Below are 25,468 nucleotides of genomic sequence, written 5' to 3'. Positions count from 1 at the left end.
TATGACCTATGTGATTCGACAACTGGGTTAGTGCGGTGTTGTTCTACTGATCGAGGTGTGAAAATTGCGCTATCGCGATGAAGTTGCGACTGTGAACAGCAGACTATTCTGTAGGCGCGAAACAGCGAATAAGCCGAAAGTATTATTCAGCTAGCAATCAATAGCGAAAGAGAACACGATCGGTCATTTGACGCGACTAAACTACGACATCATATATCATAATTTACGATCAAACTATTTCACACTGATCGTTCTAGTGTAATAATCGATAGTAGCACACAACTGTACGGAAACAATTCAGCGCGCAGGTCATTCGAAATATAGGTCGCACTGCTTAATCCTCGCAACAAACCGCGTTTCCGTTTGTGCGGTTATTGTTGGTGACTCGTACATATTCAACACCACGCGAGAGATGCCTGAAAGTACGAATCATCGCCGCATCCATAAGAATAACGATATATCATTGTCGTACTCGCCGTAATTTGGAATATACACATTACCTAAGGACCAATCACATGACTATTTACTTGATACATATTCAACACGAAGTACGACATACCAACAACGAAGCCGCGTGCGAGCTATCCTACGCTGAAAAGGGTTACCGTGCGACCACAAGACACAATAGCCACATGCCGCCGCCGCCATAAGACAAAAGAGCCGCTCGCCACCCCGCCATAAGAAATAAGTGCCGCTCACCACCCCCGCCATAAGAAATAAATACCGCTCACCACCCCCGGTTTTCCAGCCGCTCACGACCCCCGCCATAAGAAATAAGAGCCGCTCACGACCCCCGCCATAAGACGCAATAGCCGCTCACCACCCCCGCCATAAGAAATAAGAGCCGCTCACCACCCCCGGTTTTCCAGCCGCTCACCACCCCGCCCATAAGAGCCCCATAGCCGCGTGCGACCGATCTATATAACTACTGACGCCATCACGAATAATATTCTTGTCTTTGATAGTATCGAGAGAAGAAGCGTTTCTGAGTAGAAACAAGCACCTTGTCGTGCTACCTTGCTCACTGCCCACTGCCACCAGACACAGGCTACTCTGGTTACTACGAATACAATGCGTGCCACAAGAAAACACGTTACAGCAGCGATATACTGGCCATGCTCAAATCCGGGCCGAAAAATTACTTCGTCGGACGTCCGCCCACCCCAAAAAACGTTGGTTTTGAGCCCCCACAGGGCGATAAGCCAAACTTCCAGGGGCTTCGCCTCTAGACCTTACAGTTGGGTGGATGTTTTCACCTGTACTTGTGAGCACATTCATTCTACTTGGTGCAAGCAGAGAGTTTATGTATCTTAATAGCGCCAATAGCGCAAATTTTGGATCATTCATGACTGAATCTGTTTTCTCGTTGCACAACTTTCGGAATCCCATGTTAGCCTAGACTTCATTATGTGTTGGTACATCGTGGCGCGGTAATGGCTAACGCCCTAATGCCTATTTCTATATATCATGCGTATTTCTCGGAAAAGGGCACCTATAAGCGAGGCATTTATTCACACTAAATCGTGCAAAGCGCGAAAATAAATTGAAAATTGTTGGAAAAAGTTACAAAAAAAACTCTATGAATTATGTTCATCTGCAAGATAATTTTTGGCACTTTTCACACTCGCCCCATCTCCAATTGGGCGGTTTGGGGTGCCCCAGTTACGGTCCTGCAATAAATAAATGATCGAAAACGAATGATCGCGCAAACTGCGCTGTTTAGCGATGAGTCAGCTCGTATCTATTCTGTAGGCTACTACTGTAGGCGCCTTCAACATTGCATCTTGAAATCAAGGTATAAAATTGTAATATACATGGCGTACCGGCAGGAATGTCGTCGCGGACCGGCACCGGTCCGCGGACCGGCGGTTGAGAACCACTGCTATATATAACTAACCTATGGGTAGATTAGGTATCTATATAGCCAGGAATGGCCAACCTTTTCAGTTGAAGGGGCACATGCAATTGACGAACGAGTGCACGGTCCTATAGCCGCGCCAAGCGGGTAAAATTAAGTCTATAAATAAACTAGGTCAATAATATTATTACTTGAGTATATTGCGGGTCTATTGTATACCGCCCGCTAGGCTCAGTTTGCAAGGACACGACTATTCGGCGTCTGGCCACATCGATATCGAAGGTCTCCTATAATATGCGACAATCATTTTGTGCCTACATGTCAGTCACAAGTACTGTTGGAACAGCCATCCGACTGTGGGGGTCGAAGACCAACGTTTTTTGTGGGGTAGACTGGCGGAGTGCTTTATCGGCGTCTGGTGGTAGTGGCAATGAGCAAGGTAGTATGACAAGGTGCTTGGTTGTACTTCATAACGCTTCATCTACTTCATCTGTAGTTGGTTAAATCCACGGCCTTCAACGCGAAAAACTTAAAACGACTCATGGCGGTAGCACGTTTATCTGGCAAGGCAATTTCACCTCGACTCAGCAGACTCACCACCGTAGAATGACATGAATGCCGTCAGGAATATAATTACGGTAGAAATCCTCAAAATGTAACTATCTAGGACAATATACTTGAAAAAAACACGGTTGAATATTTTATATTTTCAGTTGATTTCAATTTTGGAAAATCCACCGGTCCGCGAGGACAAAAAGGTTGATAACCACTGGTTTAAATGATCATAGTAGTCAATAACCATCATGAATGCCACAAACAACAACTTCGATGTATAGAAAGTCAACAAAATATTGGTATTTGTTACTTGAAAAAGAGCTACAAATGTTAAGATTGAGGAAAATCGCTATATTAATGCGAAGCATCCCTTATCACCTGAGAAGAGTTGTAAAACGTTGGGCTGAGCATGTCTTTAACCTCGACACTGAACAGTGAAGTAAAGGACTTGGACTCGGACTCGAGTCTCAATACTATGACTCGGACTCGACCCGCTGCTCTGCGACTTGACTCGAGTCAAAACTATAAAAGTAAGATTGATTCATGACTCGGGCGCTTGTGACATTGGTGACAACCCTGCATATAGAAGCAGGTTATGTATTACTCAGATAATGACCGAGGTACTATCGACAAAATTGTACAACTTGAAGAAATCAAATTACAACATTCCTACCAAGCCACAAATCTCCATCACAATCCCCAAATCCGTTCACGTAATCATCCAAACCTCTGAAGAAATCCACGTTTCCGTATTTTCTTCGCTGGAAAACCTGCAACGGAATGCAGCAATAAACAAACGAAGTTGCAGAAATCTCAAGAATTGTCTTTTTCTCCGAGTCCACGTTCGAGGTTATGGCTCAAAATGTTGTGTCGCCACGATCCGATTTAAACTTAAATCTTCATATCTGAAAGATTTCAAATGCTACTCACAGTCCATTTCTCGTGTGCAGCACATGTATTCTTCTTATCTTCTGCTCTGATTTGAAGCGGGTTAGCGGGTAATTCACGAATCCCAATATCAAAACCAACCAAATATTTTAGGAGATGCACAACTTCACAATCTGCTCATAGATACTATACGTCAAAGCTGCTCATAGATACGACGGCAAAGCTTCTGCTGCCCAGTGAAGCCGAAACGAAAGAATCGGCAGGCAACATTTTAGCGGACTTTTACCGAACCGTTTAGAGCAGAGGTCTCAAACTCAAATGAGCTCGCGGGTCATTTTCCAGTTTTTGATCAAGCTGCGGGCCGCAGCATCAATAATAGGGATATTCAATGTATAATTTCCAAGTAGGTCTTATTTGACGGGACCTTGCAGACAGGCATTCCACAAACATCGTGGAAATTTAATTTACGATTGCATTATTCACGCTTGACACGGAAAAAATCACAGTTTCAAATATTTGAATAAAATTGTTTTTGTGCAGGGCATAATTTTTTTAATTAATGAGTTATAGACATCATACGAGAGTTTGCATCATGACATCGTAAAACTGTCGGGTTATAATATTGTAACTAGTGGACCTTTGACGTGCCACAATTTTATGTAGAATATTTTAAAATCTACTGACATTTGACATTTGACATTTGAGCGGTATAGCCTAATCCTGGTTTTGATAAAGTCGTGATAAGTATAGGCTATTGTTATTGTCCTTGCCAACTTCAAATTAAATCAGCGTTCGATTTTGCCTTCGATTATTATTGGAACATATCAATAACAACTTAAATATAATCATTATTGAGCCATAGTAATAGCATCTTTTTAGCGATCGTACCCCTTGTACTTCCAATGAGATTTCTCGTAGCCCCAGTCAATTTTCAACACAATTTCTGATGGTACCTATATTAAAATCAGAAATCGCATTGACATAAAATCGCGCGTAGCGCGAAGACTATTTCCAGTTGAATTATTTGGCCAAGAACATATTCCACAGCATATAGGCCTGATTACACAATTCATCTCGCACATCCTGATGTGGTGCTTCGTACCCTGATGGGGTCTACGGACTCTGGTTAAGAACCCCTGGAATCGAAATGTCCAATCGGCGAATAATTCATTAATGTTACAGCTGTAGAGCGTACTACTAGTCTACTCGCCACCGATAATAACATCGATAAAGAGAACAAACAACACCCAGCATGTAACCAACTATACGTCACGAGGGTCATAGACTGCCAATGATTGCCATACTGACCTGATTAGATAGCTATATACCCTACGCAACGCAAGCTACGACCTTTTGATATATTACTATTCCCATGACAGTTTCATAGATTGTTGCGTCCGTAGGATTAACAAGTCACCGTTCCGAGTCGAAAGTCATTCTCTGATTTTACCGTTTGACCCGACTCAACTATAGAGTCAATTACCCAATCAATCCGAAATCGAGTAATTTTACGAGAAGGTCGCACCAAACCAAATCACAATTTTCAGTCACGAATCATCAACGGTCATGTTTTATCGTCAAGAACTAGTGTGATAGTTTATAAGTTTATAGGTGATGTGATAGTGAAGTTTGTTGAGATGCCAGTGATTGTCATAGTAGTTTTAGGGTGAAATGTAAGTTCTCATACCTGTAAAAGATATATCGCACTTGAATACATTGTTGAATACTTGAAATTCCAAGATGCAATCGCGGGCCGCACAAAATGCTCTGGCGGGCCGCGTGTTTGAGACCTCTGGTTTAGAGTGTGGTCCACTTAATCATCTTCATGTCTGCGGTATGGCTGATGTATGTTGGGGCTGCGTTGGCCCCCGTAGATCAGATCTGGGTCATCTTGACTGCGTTGACACTCCGACAGCATGTCTGAGGCATATCTGGAGTAGGCTCGAACTGCATATTCTATTTAACCTTCCAGCATTGCTTATATGGCAGGCCTATACTTGATCTCAGTTTTCGAAAATGGTTGTATCCGCCAGATTTCCTGCCTGCACATTTCCAAGAAGCACTGCGGGATGAATTTGGCTTCCTATCCCTATTGAGGGCCGCCCCATTCCTGACTCTAATGTAGGAACCTGGCCCGATAAGTTGAGAGAATTTATTGAAAAGTAGAAAATATTCGGAAATTCAAATTTTCTGGAATTTGCGGAAATCCGCGGACTGCGCTTTACGACGCGTTGATGACGTCACAACGTCGAACCCCGAGTGTGACGTCAGCTGCAGTTTCATGACGTCGCTCTCGCTGAACTTGCGCGACCTCGAGTGTCTCGTCACGTGATGCGTGACGTAATGATTGGGGGCGGCTCGGTTCGGGGGCTTCCCGGTCTTTGTCGGGAAATCCGCGCGATAATTCCGCGCGATGTCGCCCAAGGTGAGAAAGTTCGAACCCCTTTCTGACGTCACGTGACGCTCTGTGACGTCGTCGCGTCGAGAGCGGGAGAAAAAACGAGGGTCCTCGTGGCCGTCTTTCGCGATGAGTTGTGACGTCACTGACAGCGCGTTTCCGGTGATTGTCGACGCGTTCACGTTCACGTTCTTTCCGCCGCTCCTAAACAATGGATTTGTTTCCAAATTTCAAATTCAAATCTTGCGGCCAAATTTATTCCACGCCACGGCTGTTGTATGCAAGCACAGGAGCACAGAACAGTCAAATAGTGATCAGAAACTTGTAAATTTACCAGGATCAAATCATACTGCAATGTATTAACGGATAAGGAAAGAACAAAGTTAGATGTGTCTGTATACGTCTCTGTGACTACTTTATCGATATAAGATGAAGGTCGTGGGAAATGGGGTTATTGGCACCCTGCTGTCACAAAAGCAAACCGCAAACAAGCAGCCAATCACCAACAAAAGCTTCTCCAAGACTTGCAGGTTTTCTGGCTGCAGACCCAAATGCCGCTCGACATTCCCGCAACAAGCGACATCAGAATTTTGATCGCGAATATTCCAAGCGACGGAATCGATGCGGACAGATCGCACGACACTTTGCCTTTGTCTGTGAAACAATTACTGTTGGTAGGAAATAACTTTTTACTGCAAAATTTTACTGGCTGTTTCATGCTATCTCTGCATCATGTCTGGGGTGTGCGTACAAGTTGTTCTAGCACTCAGGTATCATGTCTGTCGCCGATTATACCGATTGGTAAATTCGTTGTATGTGTATTTTGCCAGATTGTCTAAAGAAGTGGTCCTCAAACTGTGGGGCGCGAAGCGAATGATTTTTTTGCTTTACGCAGGTATCACTCTGCATCATGTCTTGAGTGAGTCTGGCACGCCACAGACGCCTTTCGGATGCAGAGTATCCGCAGGGTCCTCCACTGTGACCGGCCCTTTGTCTGCGGAATTTAAATCACTGTTGTTCGAAAATAGTTGGCGTGATCGCCCGACCTCGAGGCCCATGCATTTTAAAAGCTTTCAATTTTTAAGCATCACACAAAGTCAAAACGTAAACGACTTAATTCGGATCGCGACCACGCGGGGTGTGGGTTAGTTGATGAGAATAGCTCAGTGAGCAAATTCTAAAAAAAAAAACAGTCGAATTCCCATATCTGTATTATACCTGCTACTTCAGACACGAGCCTGCCGTTATAAAGCCTGCGGCTCGGGTAGATTTGCGCGTCCTGCGCGTATCCGTAGTAGTTCTGATAGTCTGGCATCGATTGAGACATGTACTCGTAGTTGTAGTCTCTGTAGCCTGGTTCGAGATAGTTCGGTTCGGCCGAGCATCGAATCGATTCGGCTTTCGAAATCCAACGGTCCAAATTGTTGTACTGAACAATAGGAAGAGCTGGTCAAGTACACATATCAATTTCTACTTGCGATCTTGTGACTTTCTTCTACTTTCGGCGAAAAATAAGTAGTTTTGCCTAAATTAATCAAGATTTCCGACCCCACCTGATAAATATTGGTTGCGATTGCAGCGGATTGAGGAGCGATGAAAAGAAAAGTGAAAAATCCGATCTTCACGATCAGCTTCTCAAGACCCACAGAATCTGAGCTCTTCTGCAACACCTGACGGATGCGCAGCAGGGAAAGGAAGCCGCACGAGAGCGCCAGAGAACCAATTGACAGGTACAAGATAAGAGGTACTATGACGAAATATAGGAGCGAGGAACGATCCAGGTTGCCGACGTAGCAAACGCCTACAATTCAAAAATATTATCAATAACCAAAAATATATTGCATCCAAAAGTTTCAATTCCAGGCATAGAGTTACATGGCTCCATATTTCTTCTTCCTAAGATTATGGTTTGAGCTGTATGTAATTCTAACTTGATATGAAAAGTGATCTTACCAGACTTACAAATATCTGCTTTGTGGTTGTTTTATTTAACAACTTATTTTTAAAAAACTTTTCTATAAACGAGTTTTTGTTCTGAAATTTCAATCATTATTTCTTGTCTGCTGATAAACCCAAGTCGTGTTAGGCCACTTAATAATTTTTGAGGCAAAATCACTGATTTGTTCTTGTAGAAATCAGTATATCAATGACAAAACAACGGAAATTAATCATGTATCAGCCGCTCAAAATCGCTTCTAAAAACCAGTAAGAGAATTCCTTCACACCAGAATCAAATATACGTGCCTACATCGTGGTATATCTTGACTTCAGCTTCTGAAAAACCTTAGTCATGGTAATGATATGCATTTGTAGTTTGATTCAATCAATAGCTCTAGCAAATAGGCGACCAGCAAAGCTAAAACAACCGACTTAGATGCTGTAGAAGTCCGTCCACATGCTTTAAGATGTTCGTCATCGGTATACTTGGATATTTTCCAGTGGCTTCATGCTCTGAAGTTTGAAATACGGCCCGACACCAAAGCATGTAGCTTAAGACAATGAGTTCCAATCAAGGAGAATTTTACGCATCAATGCTAGCAAGAGTAGAAATAGAGATTTGCCATTCTCGTGCTTATCAGAATGGACTCTGATTCGGAATTGAATTCAATTTCCAATTCCAATTTAGAAAAATTGAGGGTGCTATCATTTTGAGTCTAATTTGGGAAAGCTCAATATTTTCCAGTTATCCAACTCTGGACTGAAACATCGATATATGTGTCGAGTGTCTAACTTCATCTCGCGGCTCCTAGAAGCGCTTTTTGTTATTGTTTCGTCACTCTACAGATTGTAGCGAAATAATACCCCGCATATAGATTACCGACAAAACAAACAGTCTTATCGAGCTACAATGACTACTGAGTAAACCACGAAATTTTAATGAAATTCTTCACGGAATTGTTTATCAAGACTCCAATGGCAGGAATCACAGTCGCAGGCTATCAGATATAGTTTTAATTGACTCATTACTACGGTTGAGCACAATGGTTTGAGTACTCAACTCTGAGTGTTAATTCTAATGGTTCGCAGAGTGAGAAATGATTTTAGAGTATACTGAAATGATACTCTTCTTAACACTAAGACTTAATTTATGTACAAGAATTATAATTTCGATAGTATTTTCCGTCTTTGAAGCGTATCGCATCATGCGAAAGAAGTATAGCTTAAAGTTACGCACGTGAGCGGAAATGACATGTCTGTGAAGTCGTGACCAACCCACAACATTTGCAATGGAAGAAAAATACTAAATAATCTTTATTGTGACTTAGAACTGACATTATATTGTTTGTGGTCGCATAAAGGGTACATTTTAAGCTTTATTCATCACTCATACTCATTACCGACTCGAATATGAAACGCAGATACATTTCTATATACATTATCAGGCTCTGTGCCATTACAAATACAGTTTTCAGTTGTTGCTTTTAGCGATTGCTTGTGAAAACAAAATTCTCTACTCGAAACCAAAATCCGTTACCTGTCAATTCGTATTTATCTATACCCTGCCATAGCTACTCACGTAGAAGTAGAAGTAGCACGCCATATTTCTACTCAAGAGTAGCGATTTCACAGATTCAAAAGTATTAGTTACTAGTTCGGCGTCAAAAACTGTTGCCACAAGAAGTCAAACCAGATTTCACGAAAAAAGTGCAAACTCAATTCTAAGCTACTTTCTACTTTTCAAAATCCAAAGTGCCAAAAGCAAGTACTCATATTACCTGTCAGCTCGTCTCCATCCACCCTACCCAGCACTAGGGCCGCAATAGTCTGAATGCCTGGTGGGACCCAACCCGCCAAATGGAAGCAGAAACTTTTGGATCCGATGGCTTCGTGCCCCCATTTCAGGCCCGCGGCTAAAAACCAAGTGACACTCAGCACCACCCACCTACAAAAAAGTGATGATTCAAAAATTAGAGCATGTGACTCTATCAGCAACTATATAATTGATAACAAGATAGATATATTACAATAATATATAGCTCATTAGCAACTCAATAATTCTAGTTACAAGTAGATTCATTACAGCGAAATGCCGGTAATCGAAGTGTTCTACTTTGTGAAATACTTCTTTTTGCTCTAATATTAATTCTGGTTTTCATGAAAATACCACAGGAGAACTATATAGTGCGAAAAGAGTCAAGTTTGCGTACAGACATCTGTCATTCTCGTGCTTATCAGAATGAAGTCTGTTTTGATATGGAGTGAATCTATTTTTGTTGTATTTACTTCGATTTTAAGTTTTTGGAAATCCAACGTTCTGATTCTAATCTAATTCGGAAACACAACGTGTAGCTATCATTCTAATTTTATAATGATTGGAAAAGCCAAAATTCATATGAATGACATCATTGATCGAGTCATAAAATTGACCTTCGGCGAAACGAATGATTTCAATTACGCGTGTCGCCTGTTTTGGGTGAAATCACTCAAAAGAGAGATTATTTTCTCCTACAAACAATGACGTCATCAATCCAGGATATCGTATTAAGCATCTCGCGAAGGGCGCGTGTTTGTTTTGTGATGCGATGAATACTTTTCGTTATTAGTATTGAGTTTTGTGGCTTTAGAGTCAAGCCTTCCATGAATTCTTCAAACGGCTTTGAAACTTTGGCTCTAAGTCGTTTAGGATGCTTGTGCTATCCAATGTTGTACACCTTGAAACATATCAGCTTTTCAAAACTATATTAGAATGATAGCGACACATTTTTTTGTCCAAATTGGGTTAGAATTAGAATGACTTCATTCACAAAAACTTGGAAAGTGAATTCAATCCAGAATTAAGATGAAATACAACTAAAATCTCAGAAGTACGAGAATGACAAGTGTATGTCCACCAAGCTTGCTTGGCTCGTTTCGCACTATACAGTTCTCCTGTAGTATTTTCAGGATAACTAAAAATTAGATTAAAAGAAAATCAGAGCATAGAAATATTTCACACACTAAATTAGCATTATCTAGGTTCTAGTTCTCCATTTCGAATGTTCGCGGGAATCCGGCCTTTAATCGGATTGCGTCGCAAGTCAATCTTGCTTTTGTTGACTTTAAAATTTCCCACACGCGCTGACAAAACAACGCAAGACACGAATCCGAGTCTAAAGACGCGAAATGGAGCGAGCGATCGCCGACAAAGGATCGGGTTTTAATTAAGACAAGGGCGAGGCGGGAATTGAATATCGGTGAATAGTCACGAAACAAAAGACGGTTTTTGTGTAATTGATGACACTTACGGGAGATAAAGGTTTTGCGACAGTGTCATCGCATTAGCACCTCGTACGGTCGGCAACAAAACAACATTTCTGATCGAAAACTTGATAGAAAGGAATTGTACAAACTACAGAGTTTTCAAAATGCGCAGTTAAAATTAGAACTACTCGTTTATCAAAATCCGCAATTACAACTAGAAATACTCACTCAAAGCTCGAAACTAGGACTAGAACTACTTAGGAACTCGTACGTAACTGAAGACCTCGAAAAATCCGCAACTAACTAACTAACTAAAACACAGGCAACTTGGTTCAATTCTGAAGAAACTCATACATTTTTATTTCACCGGATTCGGATAGGCTCTCCGCATGCAAAGGAGTACAAATTTGACCCGAATGTGCTCGCGGGCCAATTTCTCAGTTTGCGATGACACCGCGGGCCGCAGCAGCAACAATAGGGGTATTGAATGTATTTCTAAGTCGGTCTTATTTAACGGGACCTTGCAGACTGACATTCCACACACTTCGTCAAAATGTGACTTACTATTGTACTATATTCACGCCTGGCACGAAAAAAACAACACATTTTATAAATATTTGAATACTGTTCCTTTTGAATAAAATTTATGTTCTACTTAGCATAATTTGTCAAAATAATGAGTTACAGACACCATGTGAATAGACAAATAATGTATAATGACATCGTAAAAGCTGTCGCGTTATCATTTTGCAGCTAGCGGACATCTGACGTGTCAAGGTTGTGGGTAGGCTATTTTAGAATTTAACAAAGATTCATCTGATATCGAAGCATCTGAGCAGTAGCCTAATCCGGGCTTGGGGCATACTCCTGATAAATAGGTTATTGATCATGACACTGCCAAAGTCAAATTAAATCAGCGTTAGATTTGCCTTCGAATATTGGAACAGATCAATAACAGCTTGAATTTAATCAACTCAATTCATTCATTCGGGTCATGTTTTATCACCATGAACAGTTAATTCGACATAATAATAGCTGGTTTTCCACCGCATGGCAACTTTTGAAAGTGATGTGATACTGAAGTATGAGGAGTAGTTCCAGGCTCCGTAACTGCCGACTTGTAGCACGGCCAACTTGGGCTTTTATAAGACACCGCTTACGCGGATGTTATGGCGAGGAGGAGCCTATAGATAAATCTCCAACACTTAGGTAGGAATTCTGGAGTCGACTCGAACCCGCAACCCATTGGTGTCGTAGCTGTGGATTTTCATCTTTATAGCGTGGGGTTGGAAATCAGTAAACGATATACTCTCGGGTGGAAAATTATGCAGTAACACCTTTCCAAAGGGTGAAAATTGGGTCAAATACACCTTACCGAGATATATCCAGATGTGGTCAGTAACTGCATACTTCTACTTTCTCGTAGTACTCGAGTAGGTTTAGTTTATACTTGCACTGCGTACTCAAGTGCTTAAAAACAAACAAAAATGTTTGTGAATATCGCCGATTTTCAACATACCGTAATGTGTAAATCAATAAACACAAATTTCATGGGGTAAATTTCGCTTTCACGCCCTTCTAATGAGACAAATACACCTTATGAGATATATGCTAAAGGCGTATTGATGTGTGTTTTCGCGAACTACCCATAAATCCCAAAAAGGTGTGAAACGAAAACAGAACCGATTTTCACCTACTGCAAAGGTGTGAAAGTTTGATTTTCCACATGACCGCGGAGTTTTCCTGATTTGCACCGCACGTCTGGATATATCTCCATAAGTATTGACTTATTTGACTCATTTTGGGCATTTATACTCCACGAGCATTGATGCATTTCTCTTATTTTCACTAGAAGGAAGGGCGGCGTGAGAGCACAATTTACCCCCTGAAAGTGGCGTTTACCAATTTACACCCTACACCTACATAATGTTGTAAATGTGACAAATACACCTCTATTTTCGAGCCATGGACTCATAGCGTAGCAGTGGACGCATTTGGCTCAAAGCCTGGGGCGCTTCCGATACTCTATTGATATTCGATGCGTGCGTGAAATAAAATACTTTAATGATCTCAGACCCACACATATCTGGCTTTTAGCGACCAACAGCATAATGGGTTTTGGCTCCTTTACAAGATATGAAAGCCGCTAAATTTCACAGCGACACGCGATGCGATGTAGTTTTCGCAGATAGTGTGGCGATAGCAGCGAATTGCCACCAATTTTTGCTGTTTTTGCCTAAAATTTCGTGTAATTCGCGACCATTCATGATTTGCAGAAAATTCGTGTTTACCGTGAAAACTTCAACTCAAAATACTCGCGAGAAACGACGTGTATACCTAATAACTTACGACAACGGTGTCTTTAAGCGAGCTTGATCACTATTTATTGACTTTTATTGGGAGTCGCGCATAATGAGCCGCCTTTTACAGGGTTGATAGGGCGAATAGACGCACTGCGTTTATTTTCATAGCAATTTTAGTCGAGATCGATGGTAAACTTAGGCGTTTAAGTGCAATTTCGTCTGTGCCGATATGTATAGACGCGCCCCCGAGCGATGGAGCTCGGATTTCTAGGATTTTCAGAATGGAAAACGCGAATTGCGACCGGATATTGCCCGCACCCAAATCCAGACTTGAACTGGACAATCGGAGTCGCCTGATTATACGAATGATCTAATTTGCGAAATTTTCTGTTATATAATTGTAATTCTCATGAGAATCAACTCTGTTTTGATACGAACTGAACTCGATTTCCGTTGCATTCCTTCTAAATTAGGAATTTAATGGGATTTCCAAGCTTTTGTGAATTCCTTCATTTGAGAAAAGATGACAATATCCAGTTGTTCAACTCCAATAGGGAGTCAAAAATCTACAATCTGCGACGGCTAGACTTGCAATATTGATATATTTCTTGTAGCTTACAGACAGATGTGGTCCACGTAGACATCCAAGGATCTAGATATTCAGTTAGAAGTAGAAGTAACGTAGTATGTTTTTACTCAAGTGCAAGTAGAAACAGAGATTTTCAATTGGATAATAGTTAGCATTCCACACTTCATACTCCGACAAGGCAAAGGCACAGATCTATAATCTGACCACTTATAGCTTACAAGCGCCTGAATGCAGCATTTCTAGTTTATTTCATGTCCAAACATAGCGATGGCTATAAAGCTGTTCAAATGACAGCCCTAAAGCTTTGGAAACGCGCCTCAAACTATGTACACTCTCAGCGTAAACATGTGCATTCACAACCTTGTACCGCCCGTGATATGTGGGTGTGAATATACACCCCTGGTACACGAGACCATGCAGAACCTACCTCAGACCTACACCACCGTAGAAAACAAACACAGCATATTAATCCAAGCTTTGCATGCACGTTGACACGTAGGATATATAACCGCGATATAATTCGCTAGAGTGTATAGATGTCATATCCTCTCAATATAGACCGAATACATAAATGCTGGTTATTTGTTTCATCGGTATCGACTCTAAAATGGGATAACGGGTCTGCACAGTTTTGATCACTAATTGCTCACGAAAGATTTTCGTGTATGCGATCGTGTAACCGCCATCCTCGAAACATGTCCACATCAAAGCTCCTATCGTGTTTCAGTAGCTTACCGACACATATCGCTTACGAGCGCGTGTCTCGTTACGACGATCGAGTTGCCGTTTCTCGCCGCGCGACGAAGATTGAACTCGCTCAGCCCCGGGCTGGGTTTGCGAAACATTCTAATTCCTGTCGCGTGCCGAGAGTTGTCACTGATCACTAAACTTACGCACACCACTGGATTTTCAAAAGTTAAAACCAGGACTAGAACTACTAAATTTCAAACTTCGGGAGTGGAACAAGAACTACTGACTTTTGAAACCTCGCAACTATAAAAGTACGACTGCTCACTTTCAGAACTCTCAACTAAAACTAGAGCTAGAATTACTGACTTTTCAAAACTCACAACTAGAACTAGTACTATATGCTGGATTTTCAAGATTCGTAACTGGTACTGCAACTAAAACTGTTCACTTTAAAAATTCGCAACTGGAATTAGAACTACGATTAGTCACCTTTCAAAGGTTGCAACTAGAACTAGAACGACTGGATTTTCAAAACTAGTAACTAGAACTAGAACTAGAACTACTCACTTTTCAAGACGTGCCCCTAGAACTGAAATTAGAACTAGAGCAAGAACTAATCATTTTTCAAAACTAGAACTAGAACTATTACTCAATATTCAAAACTCGCAATTATAACTAGAACTAAAACTAGAACTAGTCAAAAACTCACAAGTAAAACTCACCATGCAGCAGCCGCCATCCCGAAGAAATAAAGCAGAAAAAAGACCGCCGTGCATCCCGTGCTCTCCACTTCTCCCGCCACAAGATGCGAGATGCCGCTTCCCGGATTTTTGACGCAAGAAACGCTACTAGAAGGTCCGCGTCCAAGCCTTATAATGTAGGCGGTCGCGTATAAAAGGTAGCAGAGAGATAGGAAGATGATCGGGCGCTCTGGATATCTGAATTAGAAGGAATTATCAAATTTGGACATTTGACTTTGATCAATTTGGTATTCATTGGTGCTCATGTTGAAGTAGGAGCAAAATCGCGAGTTTCTCTATAAGTACATGTAGGTATTCTAGGCCTAGTTTTGCCTTGAAGTAGTCTAAAATCATTAAAAATTAGGGTTAGGGTTAGGGTAAGTAAAAACTAAGTATTCTGGGCCTATTTTTGGTTGAATACCTGAAAGCTTTGTAGCAGAAGTAGAAGTAATGTCTTGAAGTTCCAGTCAATTTATAAGTAGAGATTTCTAGGCCTAATTGTGGCTTACATTGATAAACTAGGTGGTAGTAGTGGATGTGTAACGTCTTGATTTTCCACTCAATTATATATAAGTAGCGATTTTCGAGTAAGTAAAAAACGATTTAGAGTTTAGACTCAAAAATTGAAAACTTCCCAGTAAGGAGTACTCATACTTCAGCAATGCGTACTTAAATACTCGGAAAAAGTGAAAGATAGTTCGACGCGACCAGTTATTTGGCTCTGTACGAATACGAACCTGAATCGTTTCGAGTCCACGAGACAAGTTCCGACCGTGAACGAGGAGGAAATAACGCACAATATCGAACAGATCATCATCCAGTAATAAATGAAGGTTTTGTCGCGTTGACTGAACATGACATCGACGTTTACATCACAAACAGGCACGCATTTGTTCGAGCTGCAAAAAAATAAGTCGATGTTTCCAAGTAATTAAAAACTTGGTATTCTAAGCCTAGTTTTGCCCAAAAATTCCTATAACAGAAAACTTTGTAGTAGAAGTAAAGTCTTGAATTTTTACTCAATTACAAGTGTGAGCGGCGAATTTTAAGTAAGTAGAACGTCAGTTTTAAGGTTTTAAGTTTTTCTTAAAAAAAAACGGTAAAAGTAAAAAATAAAGAGATCAGTAATAAAATTGATAAAAATCTCACTTTTCGACTCTGGTGAATTTTTCGTCGTTCTCGCAATCCTTTTTCCTTTCGCGCCGGTCGACGGATTGCACCTGTATGACATCACCAATGTTTGGACGCTCACCCAGCGTAGGACCTGCGCGAAAAGGTTTTAACTCCCAATATATAAATGCTAATATACTGATAAAAATACTTGTCAAATTATTTTAAAAAATGAACTGAATCAGCTTCAATATACAGGTGAAAATGTATCCATATTGAAATAAACCCGAATATGATCGGTGGACACCGAATTGAATGGTATTGAACATTGCATATGAACAATGGTATCACTAAATATCCAGGAAATAAAATTTACAGACACTCAATGCATTATTGTTAGATTCTACACGAATGGCAAAATTAGACACGAAAAATATGTTCATATTCACAATGATTTTCGACTTACTGTCATTCATAAGTTCTCTGCTAATGGCTTAGATTGCACGGGGTTGTCACAAAGTAGTTTCAACTCACGAGATTCGATGGTAACCGGGCTCCATCTGTGTATATCCGATGGGTCTGTCTCCGGATTTTGCGTACTTGTTGTAGTAGTCCGGATCGTCTCCGGATATTTCTGACTTTCAGTTTGAGTTTTCAGGCTCGATGTGCGCGGTTCAGTCGTGCGCGGCGCTTTTTTCCTTCCCGCATGTTTCCGAATATTTGGCTTCCGGTGTTTTCCGCGAGGGAGTGCCTCGATCTTGTCAGATGCAAGGGGCGCTGAAGATTGGAAAGTTCCGTTACAGCTGGGTTGGATTTGACTTGAAGAATAACTTGAAGATTGAAATTGTAGCACTGATAAATTGTCATCCAACTTCTGGATGAAATACTTCACGATATTTCTATCATTATTCGATTTTAAGTTATGATAACCGCTTATCTCTGGCACTGATCAATTTATATGTTTATGTTTAAACTTAATTTCGGGCATGATCAGTAACGAAGCAGCTCTGTTACAAACAGGCATTGTCTACTGGCAATACTTTCCTCGAAATGGATATGTCTTTATACTACTTCTACTTGACAGAGATTCATTATGTAGCCAAAACTAGGCCTAGAATACTTCTTTTTGTGCTTCCTTCCACCTACGTGAGTAGAAAGTTACAGAGGGTGGGTTGGGATTTATAATTTCTCAGACTTTGCAATTTCAATAAAACTCAACTCAACCGGATTTGAGATGATAGCAAATCGATGAGAGATTATGATCGTAATTTGTAATCCGAAAATCTGAAAATACGAAAATTTGAAAATCTGAAACCCTCTGATATTTGCTAGTGATGCAGGACCATGCCGAATTTTTGGTATCTTCCCAATTTTCGTGAGACATCAAATTTCAGTCACTTGGCACGAAATGAAACTAATTTTTGATTTTGACGTGAAAATGTGATATCCCTAGACTTGTAGAAACTACCAATTCGACCAATTTCAGGCGGAAAAGGTGGTAACGGCGTTTTGGGTTATTCTAGTTTGGGATTTTTCAAACTGAGCTGACGATGTTTTAAATCCAGCAGAACAAACCCAACAACTCACCCATCTCTCTCGGCACGAGGCATCTGTGTGAGGAGGCCGGAGGAAGTTTCGCGCATCTGATGCTCTCGGGCCACGTGAGATGGAAGGCTTCCAAGTAAGGCTCGCACTTTTCACGGACGTCCAAACACATCTCGCGACACGCGGGGATTCCGAACGGGATCTGACAGACAGACGTTGAGACAGGCTGACTCTCACCAGCACCAAGCAGCCTCACCTTTTCGTCGCACATGGGAAAATGCAGGGAGCAAAGGAAGAACTTGACGTGTCTGGAGCATTTGTTCCGAATGAGCGGCCCGAACTCCGCGAGCCTGGCGGACGCTTCTTCGCGCTCCTCGTGTCCGAGAATGTTCGGCATCGACGTCATGTTGTACGCGCCTGCGATTGGAACAGAGTAAATCAAATGTTTTGGAATCTTGTGACGAAACAAACCTCTGCAGAGCGGCTCGTGAATGGGGACGCATTCTGACACCACGGTGCGTTGGTACGCGCGCACTTGTGACGACACAACGCAACAGAACAACGTCGTCAGGAAGAGATCGGAAATCGAGCGGCGTCCGAAACGACTCCTTCCCGCCATTCTGCCTCCGACTGTCGGCGTCATAATCCGTTCCTGTATTGCAGCACTGTCGACGTCATACGCGAACTATTGTTCGAATCATATCCCAAAGCAGAAACTCATCAATGACATCATCACACGTAACAAACCGGACAGCTGCCTAGGCTGATTTCATTCTCGTCGGCCGTTTTCGCCCCGCTCTTAACCTCGACTGTTCGAGAAGATCTTCGAACGCCATGTAAACGGTCAACACCCGATTGCGCTTTGGCGACCTGTAGCGGATGGATTCGCGAGTGGATAATCACAGCATTCTCATTCCTGCCTGAATGTATCGATTCGTTCCACTAAGGCGCGTTGCGATCGTACGTCTTTGCTCTCTGCCGTAATCACGCAACATCAAGAACGAAATACACTACATGTTGGTAGTCGCCTTACTCACTAAATCAATGAAAAGGCTATGAAGAATACTTCGTTGTCTAATGCAATAAAACCACGCCTTGAACAGGACTATGGCTCTAGGATAACAGGTGGGCTATTAATCATTTCGCGAATTTGTAGATCTCGCAGTCTTCCTGAAAATGCCGGTCGAGAACCAATGCTCTGCGCCCTTACTTTTCTAGCCGTGCTGCAATCTCTGACGCAAAACTGTCGGCTTTTGCAGCTGATGCCTCAACTCTGATTTGGTTCTGATCTGAGCGGCGTTTGATGTCGCGGCTTTCCATCGATTTCAATCAACGGCGCCTTTCATGTCGACACGCATCGTTCAACAACATCTGGAATATTAATCGCACATGCAACGCACATAACAATAAACTCCAGAACATCTGACTCTCAAACGTCCTGACCTCGCGGCATTCGGCTTCGTGAGAAACTTGCAGCGTTTCGAGACGGTCGGTTCTATAACATTTCGATCGCGAGATCTCACGACTCAACTGAACTTATCTGCAGCCGGCCGTATTTCAGAAGATCAACTTCGTTATCTATGCAAGGAAACGCGACATGCACAGGATCACTGCGTTTTTTTGGGGAAAAAATTCACATCTCGCGACTCTGCGGCGTTGCTTTCATTACACAGCTGTTGAGACGCATGCTTGTATGTCTCGCCTTCTCTCTTCCAATCTGCGTGCTTAAAAATTAATGTTTATGACTCTTTCATAGTCAGCTCAGTTATGGCATAGCCTTCTTGGGGACTTAGCTACGAAACGCATTCGAAAATTGAAGTATTCTTCACTGCTGCTGCTGCTACTCTAGAGCAGTGGTTCTCCATCGACGATCCGTAGCAGGTGTTCACTGTTCAGCCGGTCCGCCATATATACTAGAATTTTATACCTCAAACCAGAACTGCAAGAACTTGGACGTTTGTCCATTAATTAGAGAATTAAAAAAGCAAATTTAAAATTGATTTAGAAGTTTGCAGCGCACTTTTCTGCATGGTGCATGGACGCATGATATACTTTGCTTCGAGAGTACGTCTCGATGTTGCAAGTGTTATCCAAAACCTGTTAAAAGTACCCTACAACTCGTGTCCGTCAAGTTAAGTGTGTTACGGAGACTTTTAAAGAAATCGGTAAATTTCGGCATTGCAATTAAACGACATCATCGCCGTATTTCGTTTTACGCCATGGTGGTTACTTTTTCAAATATTAATTGAAAATTGTTTAGGAAGTCAGCCTGTTTGCCTTAACAGGCATTGGCGGAGCACTTTAAGCAAAGGTCTTATTTGATCTCGTCATACGAGTCGAAATGGAGTGACCCTCAGTTTTGTTACTGTTCCGATATGCTTCTATGCTGCAGCGACGATAGATAACTGTGCTTCATTTCTTGTCGATATTTATTCGTGTAACTGTGCTTCGAGATTGGGATAAATTTGTTTTGATATTGGATCGATAAGCTTTTATGCTGCAGCGACGATAGTTAACTGTGCTTGATGTACTGTGTTAATTTCATTCCTTCAGCTGTACTTCGATATTGCAATGAATTCGTTTTGCCTGTTTTGATATTGGATTTATATATCAGAGTTGTTGCCAGAGGCTGTTCAGTAGCTAGTGTACTACTCGTACCGAGACAAGTTTAGAGAACTCGGTAAATAACTTTATTATGAGCAGCATGACTTTATGATAGAGCAGTACTAAATCAATTCTGATTGCCATGATACTGATCCAGCGGCACTGCAGAAATAGTTCACAAACTGCTGGCGAATGTTGAGCGCGTCATTAGATGGCCTACGAGCCAATCCATCCAAACCTTCCATAGGACAATCTTCAAGGGTTTCCCATTGCGTATCATCAAAGTATGTTGGTTTTCCAATGAGAAAATTATGCAGAACAGTGCATGCTTTCACCACTGTGTCCACATTATTGACTTCAATGGTCATCTGACGCCAGAATACTCTGAATCGAGACGATAATATCTTGAAAGCATTTTCCACCGTACGTCTTGCTCTGCTGAGACGATAATTATATACTCGGCGTTTGCGATTCAGTGAACAACCCGGAAATGGCTTCATCAAATTTCTTTTCAGTGGAAAGGCTTCGTCGGCCACAAAAACATGAGGTGTGGTATTGTCACATCCAGGCATTGGTGCGTCTTGCGGTAACTGCAATTGATTCGAGTTGAGACGTTTACCAAATACCGAATTATTGAAAATATTCGAGTCACTAAAGCGACTGTACGATCCCACATCAATAGATATGAAACGGTATTCAGCGTCCACCACAGCCATCAGTACGACGCTGAAGTTCTTTTTGTAGTTGTAGAACTGGGAGCCAGTCGAGGCTGGTTTCTGTATTAGTACGTATTTGCCGTCGATGCTGCCGATGCAGTTTGGGAAATTCCAGTTATCGTAGAATTGAGAAGATATTCGTTTCCAGTCACTCGACTCTGGAACTGGCATAAACTCGGCCACAAGTGCATTCCAAATAGCGGAGCATGTCTCTGGTACAATCATCCCAACGGTTGACGCTCCACAACGATATGAGTAGGAAATAGTACGGTACGAGTCACCGGTGGTTAGAAATCTGCAACAAGAATTTAATTGGAGTATACTTCTTGCACAAATACGGTAATTCTTTAACTATACCTCAGTGTTATTGCAAGTCTTTCGTCAGGACCTATTGGCAGGGCCGTAACAGCACTTCGCCAGCCCCACCCCAAAACCTTGGTCTTGGGCCCCCCATATGTTGATGAACCGAACTTCTGGGGGGCTTCGTCCCCCAGACCCCCCTCAGCCTGTTCGCTAATTACCGCTACTTACATATCATCTACGTTGAGTACCCTTTAGTGGGTCAGCTTTTCTTGCATAAATTTTCTTCTATAAATTCATTATTCTGTAGGTCAAAAGGATCGGGAATTGCATATATGTTGCTATCTATTTTTATCCTCTCTCTGCTCACGTAATCATATTTCAGGTAGAGCTGAGTGAGGTGCGTTTGAAGAGGTATTGTCCCTAAATTTTGTGATTAAACATCTTCGGGCGTATATCCGTTGGCAGGAACGAAACAGCACTTCGTCAGGCCCCGCAAAAATCTTGGGTCTTGGGCTTCCATAGGGCGATAAACCTACCCCACATCATCTTGTTCGCTTTTGCCACGAAATGAGTGGTAGGCTACTGCCAAGTGAGCCACCGCGAAGCGCAAAAATTTTCGAAAACTCATGATAAAATCGGTGAATTGATCGAGAATTGCAAATGTATTGCTATAAACTTCTTGTCCTCTCTGCTCAGGTAATCAGATTTACCGGTAGAGCTGAGTGAGGTGTCTTGGAAACTGTATAGGGCCCGTTGGTATAAATCCTTAACATGATGTTATTTCGTGACCTCCTGTCTGCTATATAAAAAAAATATAGAATCGCCATAACGTAGGCTAGGAAACTAAAAGACGCACACAATTTCAAATTGGTATTTCTTCACTGGCATATAATTTTTCCCTGCAGGATGGTATTTGTCTTGTGAGGTTCAAATTGCCAAGACAGTATTTTGTATATATAACGAAGTTTTCGGTCAGCATTAGGGCAGTCCTTTTCGGCCAAGGTTTTCTCGCTACCGATCGTTCTGGCACACATCATGGAGTCGCATGTTATATGGCCTACTTTATATGTCTTATTGTATCGTAGCGCAGTAATGGCCAACGCCGATATGCCCATTTCTATAAATCTTGCGTATTTTTTCTTGGGGGAAGAGTACCCAACAAACAAGATAATAGGCAACTTGAAATCGCGTATAGCGCGAAAAATTTTTGAAAAAGTTGCATAAATTTTCAAAAAATACTCTATAATTTATGCTAATTCACGAAATAATTTTGGGCCCTCTTCGAGCTCGGCCCCCCCCCAATGGGGGGGTTTGGGGTGCGGCAGTTACGGGCCTGCCTATTGGTTGTCTCATTACTGTGGATTGTTTTTGAATGAATGGAGTTATACGGCACACCAGGTAATCAAACGTTTCTGGATTCATCCTGAAGTACTGGCGGTAATGCGCTCTTCTTAATAATCGCAAATCATTACACAACGCATGAAATTCACCTGCAAATACAAATCATTTGAAAGAGAAAAATCAACGAATGATGAACTGAACATTACCTGCCTCATCCCGTTTCTGTAGCACAGGATGAACCCAAAATTCTCTTGGTTTCCGTTTTGGCTGCTCCTCCACATCGGCCAAAATTGCAGCCAGAACACACAAAATTTTAACATTTCTCTTCCTACGGCTTGAGTTTTTAACCACTTTTTTAGAATGGGGCATACTTCTATATTAATAACCCCTCAACTAGACTCAATGAATATCTGTGAATATCAATGAGCTATATTCACAACAATCCCAACTGTGCAGGTGATGATCATCCATACGTGACAGTCACGGCTGAGCGCATAGTGTTTACCACCCGTGCGATGACGCAATCTCACTAACTCACTAATCTCACTAAACGCATGCACTCTGAACGCATCGTCTATTCCAGGCTTTAATGCGAACCAAAATGTTGTAATTCGTAGTTATCAGGAGGTTCTTCCTTTTGCATTTATTTTAATTTTACACATCTTATCGTTATCAGCGTTATCGCTGACGTCATACCAATTACATTTCATAATCCCCACTCAGCTCTGAGTAGCCTAATCGTTTGATTACATTTCATTGACTGTCCTGTAGCCTATTCGCTGTTAGTCGCTCAAACTTTTGGTTGTTAACAGTCGCTTGAAACATTTTTCTTGCTTGTAGTTTTCAGTACTCATGATTAAGAATAGTTCGAATACGTTTGATGATTTTTTAATTAAAGGGTATTCTACGTATCATGAACGAAACAGGAATACTGAATAGCTTGAGATTGTTGCTAATCACGTCGCTACGGTTGTCAAAAAACTGTCAAAAAATTGATCCAACTCTGGTGTAAACCCCCGACAAATAAATATATATGTATGTAGATAGAAAATGTTTTTAAAAGCTATGCATAATGTGCAGAAATGAGTCAACCGTATTAGCAGTTACGAAAGAACGTCAACCGATTATCGTATAAAACCACTTGGACGCTTTATTCTAGGAGTGTTCACTGTGCAGCCTACGGGAGCGCAACTTATGAACAGGCATTACGGCGCTGGGCATTTTCACGCTTTAGAAGACACGACCTAGACATTACGTTTCGGACAATATGCGACCATTCGAGTCCTTTGCGGTGTATGCGCTGCCAGAATGATTGGCGGCGATAAAACCTTGAACCAAAATAACCACCGCATGCTTCCAAAACGTTCGACATTGATATGTCCACTGTCCGGGCCCCGAAATGACCAGCGCCGAATAGTCCAGTGCCCGCAGCGTGAGCCACATGTATCAAATGAGATCTACCGTGGAAAAAAATGAGCCCCGTGTCGAAATGCGAATTTGGAATCGTGCTCGTCTATCATAAGGAGATATTCTCTTAGTTTCGGCTGATGTCAAGCGATTCCAATATACCTGAAGAAACGACAATCTTTACCCAGGGTTACCATGTTTTGGGAATCTGAAAATAGGACACGTTTCAAAAATTACCAGACATCCAATACCGGAGTAAAATCCGGAAAATGGTACATTTGTTGCGATTTTGTAATTGGTCGACTAAAAAAAGAAGAAAGTAGTCAACTTTCTGGCTCAACTCCCGACAGTCCCGGCGGACCGTCACTTGAGTACCGATTTCCTATATCTCTATTGAATTTGTACACACATTTGACCAAAATTTTCAAAAAAGAGGACATTTGAGCGTCCTCCGAGGACACAGAAGATCTATCATTGCGCGACTGAAAATAAATTATGTAAATATTACGTGCATGTAAGCGATAGGGCGGGTGCGGTAGCGACAAAAATTAATTCCCTTCGCGACCAATAATGCAAGAATCACCATACTGTAACCTATGCCATTGCCAGCTGCAGAAACATGGTTGGTGATATTCCTTGCTTGAAACGTTAAATATTAATAAATTGAATGTTTGGCACGCAAGCCGGTAAAAAATTTAACATTTTTTGACATTTTGGCACGCTGCACACAAAAGATTGCCAGCCCCTGTTGGCCAACCCAGGCCCAAACGAAATAAGAATGAGCATGGCTTCAAAGTATAGGAAATGATAAATACTACTCGGGGATCGAGGATCTCGGACCACCATCTAACACACCGGTTTTCCAACTCGACCACGAGACCCCTGGCTACGTCACTGCGATTATGTACACTGCGCTATTTATCATCATCTGACAGGAAGTACCAATTCAAAATGTCTAAGCTATTGCGGCGGTTGCCCCAAGAATCATTATAGAAAGACATCGCAAGCTGAACACATGTTAACTCAATCCTGTTCTACTCCAGAAGGAGCCAATAAGCAGGGTTGTAAAGACTCGAGTCCGACTCGAGTCACGATTTTCTGATGACTCGACGTACCTGGAGTCATTTTATCAAGATACGGAAAGTGTCTCGACTCGACTCGAGTCAATTTGTGTATTGACTCGACTCGAACTCGAGTCATTGCGCACGACTCGAACCAATTCATAGGACTCGAGACTCAG

General features: G+C 41.8%; 1 protein-coding gene across 1 annotated transcript; it reads right to left on the bottom strand.

Annotated features, from left to right (window-relative positions):
* Positions 1 to 5,439: 5,439 nt before the first annotated feature.
* On the bottom strand, positions 5,440 to 18,678 carry LOC145448999 (frizzled-10-B-like). The gene is made up of 12 exons (XM_080327457.1): positions 18,329 to 18,678; positions 18,114 to 18,274; positions 17,900 to 18,059; positions 16,847 to 17,089; positions 16,352 to 16,466; positions 15,940 to 16,101; positions 15,185 to 15,400; positions 9,416 to 9,582; positions 7,253 to 7,500; positions 6,918 to 7,128; positions 6,203 to 6,353; positions 5,440 to 5,903 (listed from the first exon to the last, which is right to left on the bottom strand). The coding sequence occupies exons 1-12, from the start codon at positions 18,498 to 18,500 to the stop codon at positions 5,483 to 5,485; spliced, it is 2,427 nt and encodes an 808-aa protein (XP_080183583.1). The 5' UTR covers positions 18,501 to 18,678; the 3' UTR covers positions 5,440 to 5,482.
* Positions 18,679 to 25,468: the final 6,790 nt, after the last annotated feature.

This window comes from Botryllus schlosseri, chromosome 10, assembly GCF_051294905.1.
Source record: "Botryllus schlosseri isolate E-star chromosome 10, Bs_hap1, whole genome shotgun sequence".
In the NCBI taxonomy this organism is placed as follows: domain Eukaryota; kingdom Metazoa; phylum Chordata; class Ascidiacea; order Stolidobranchia; family Styelidae; genus Botryllus; species Botryllus schlosseri.
This window is presented reverse-complemented; position numbering and strand designations above follow the sequence as displayed.

Bases quoted from the DNA above. Each gene is read 5' to 3' on its own strand.
- LOC145448999 (XM_080327457.1), bottom strand. From the start codon at position 18,500: ATGACGCCGACAGTCGGAGGCAGAATGGCGGGAAGGAGTCGTTTCGGA. The intron at 18,060-18,113 runs GTGAGGCTGCTT...TCTGTCTGTCAG, and splicing joins TTCCCATGTGCGACGAAAAG to ATCCCGTTCGGAATCCCCGC. The intron at 16,467-16,846 runs GTGAGTTGAAAC...CTTTTCGCGCAG, and splicing joins CCCGGTTACCATCGAATCTC to GTCCTACGCTGGGTGAGCGT.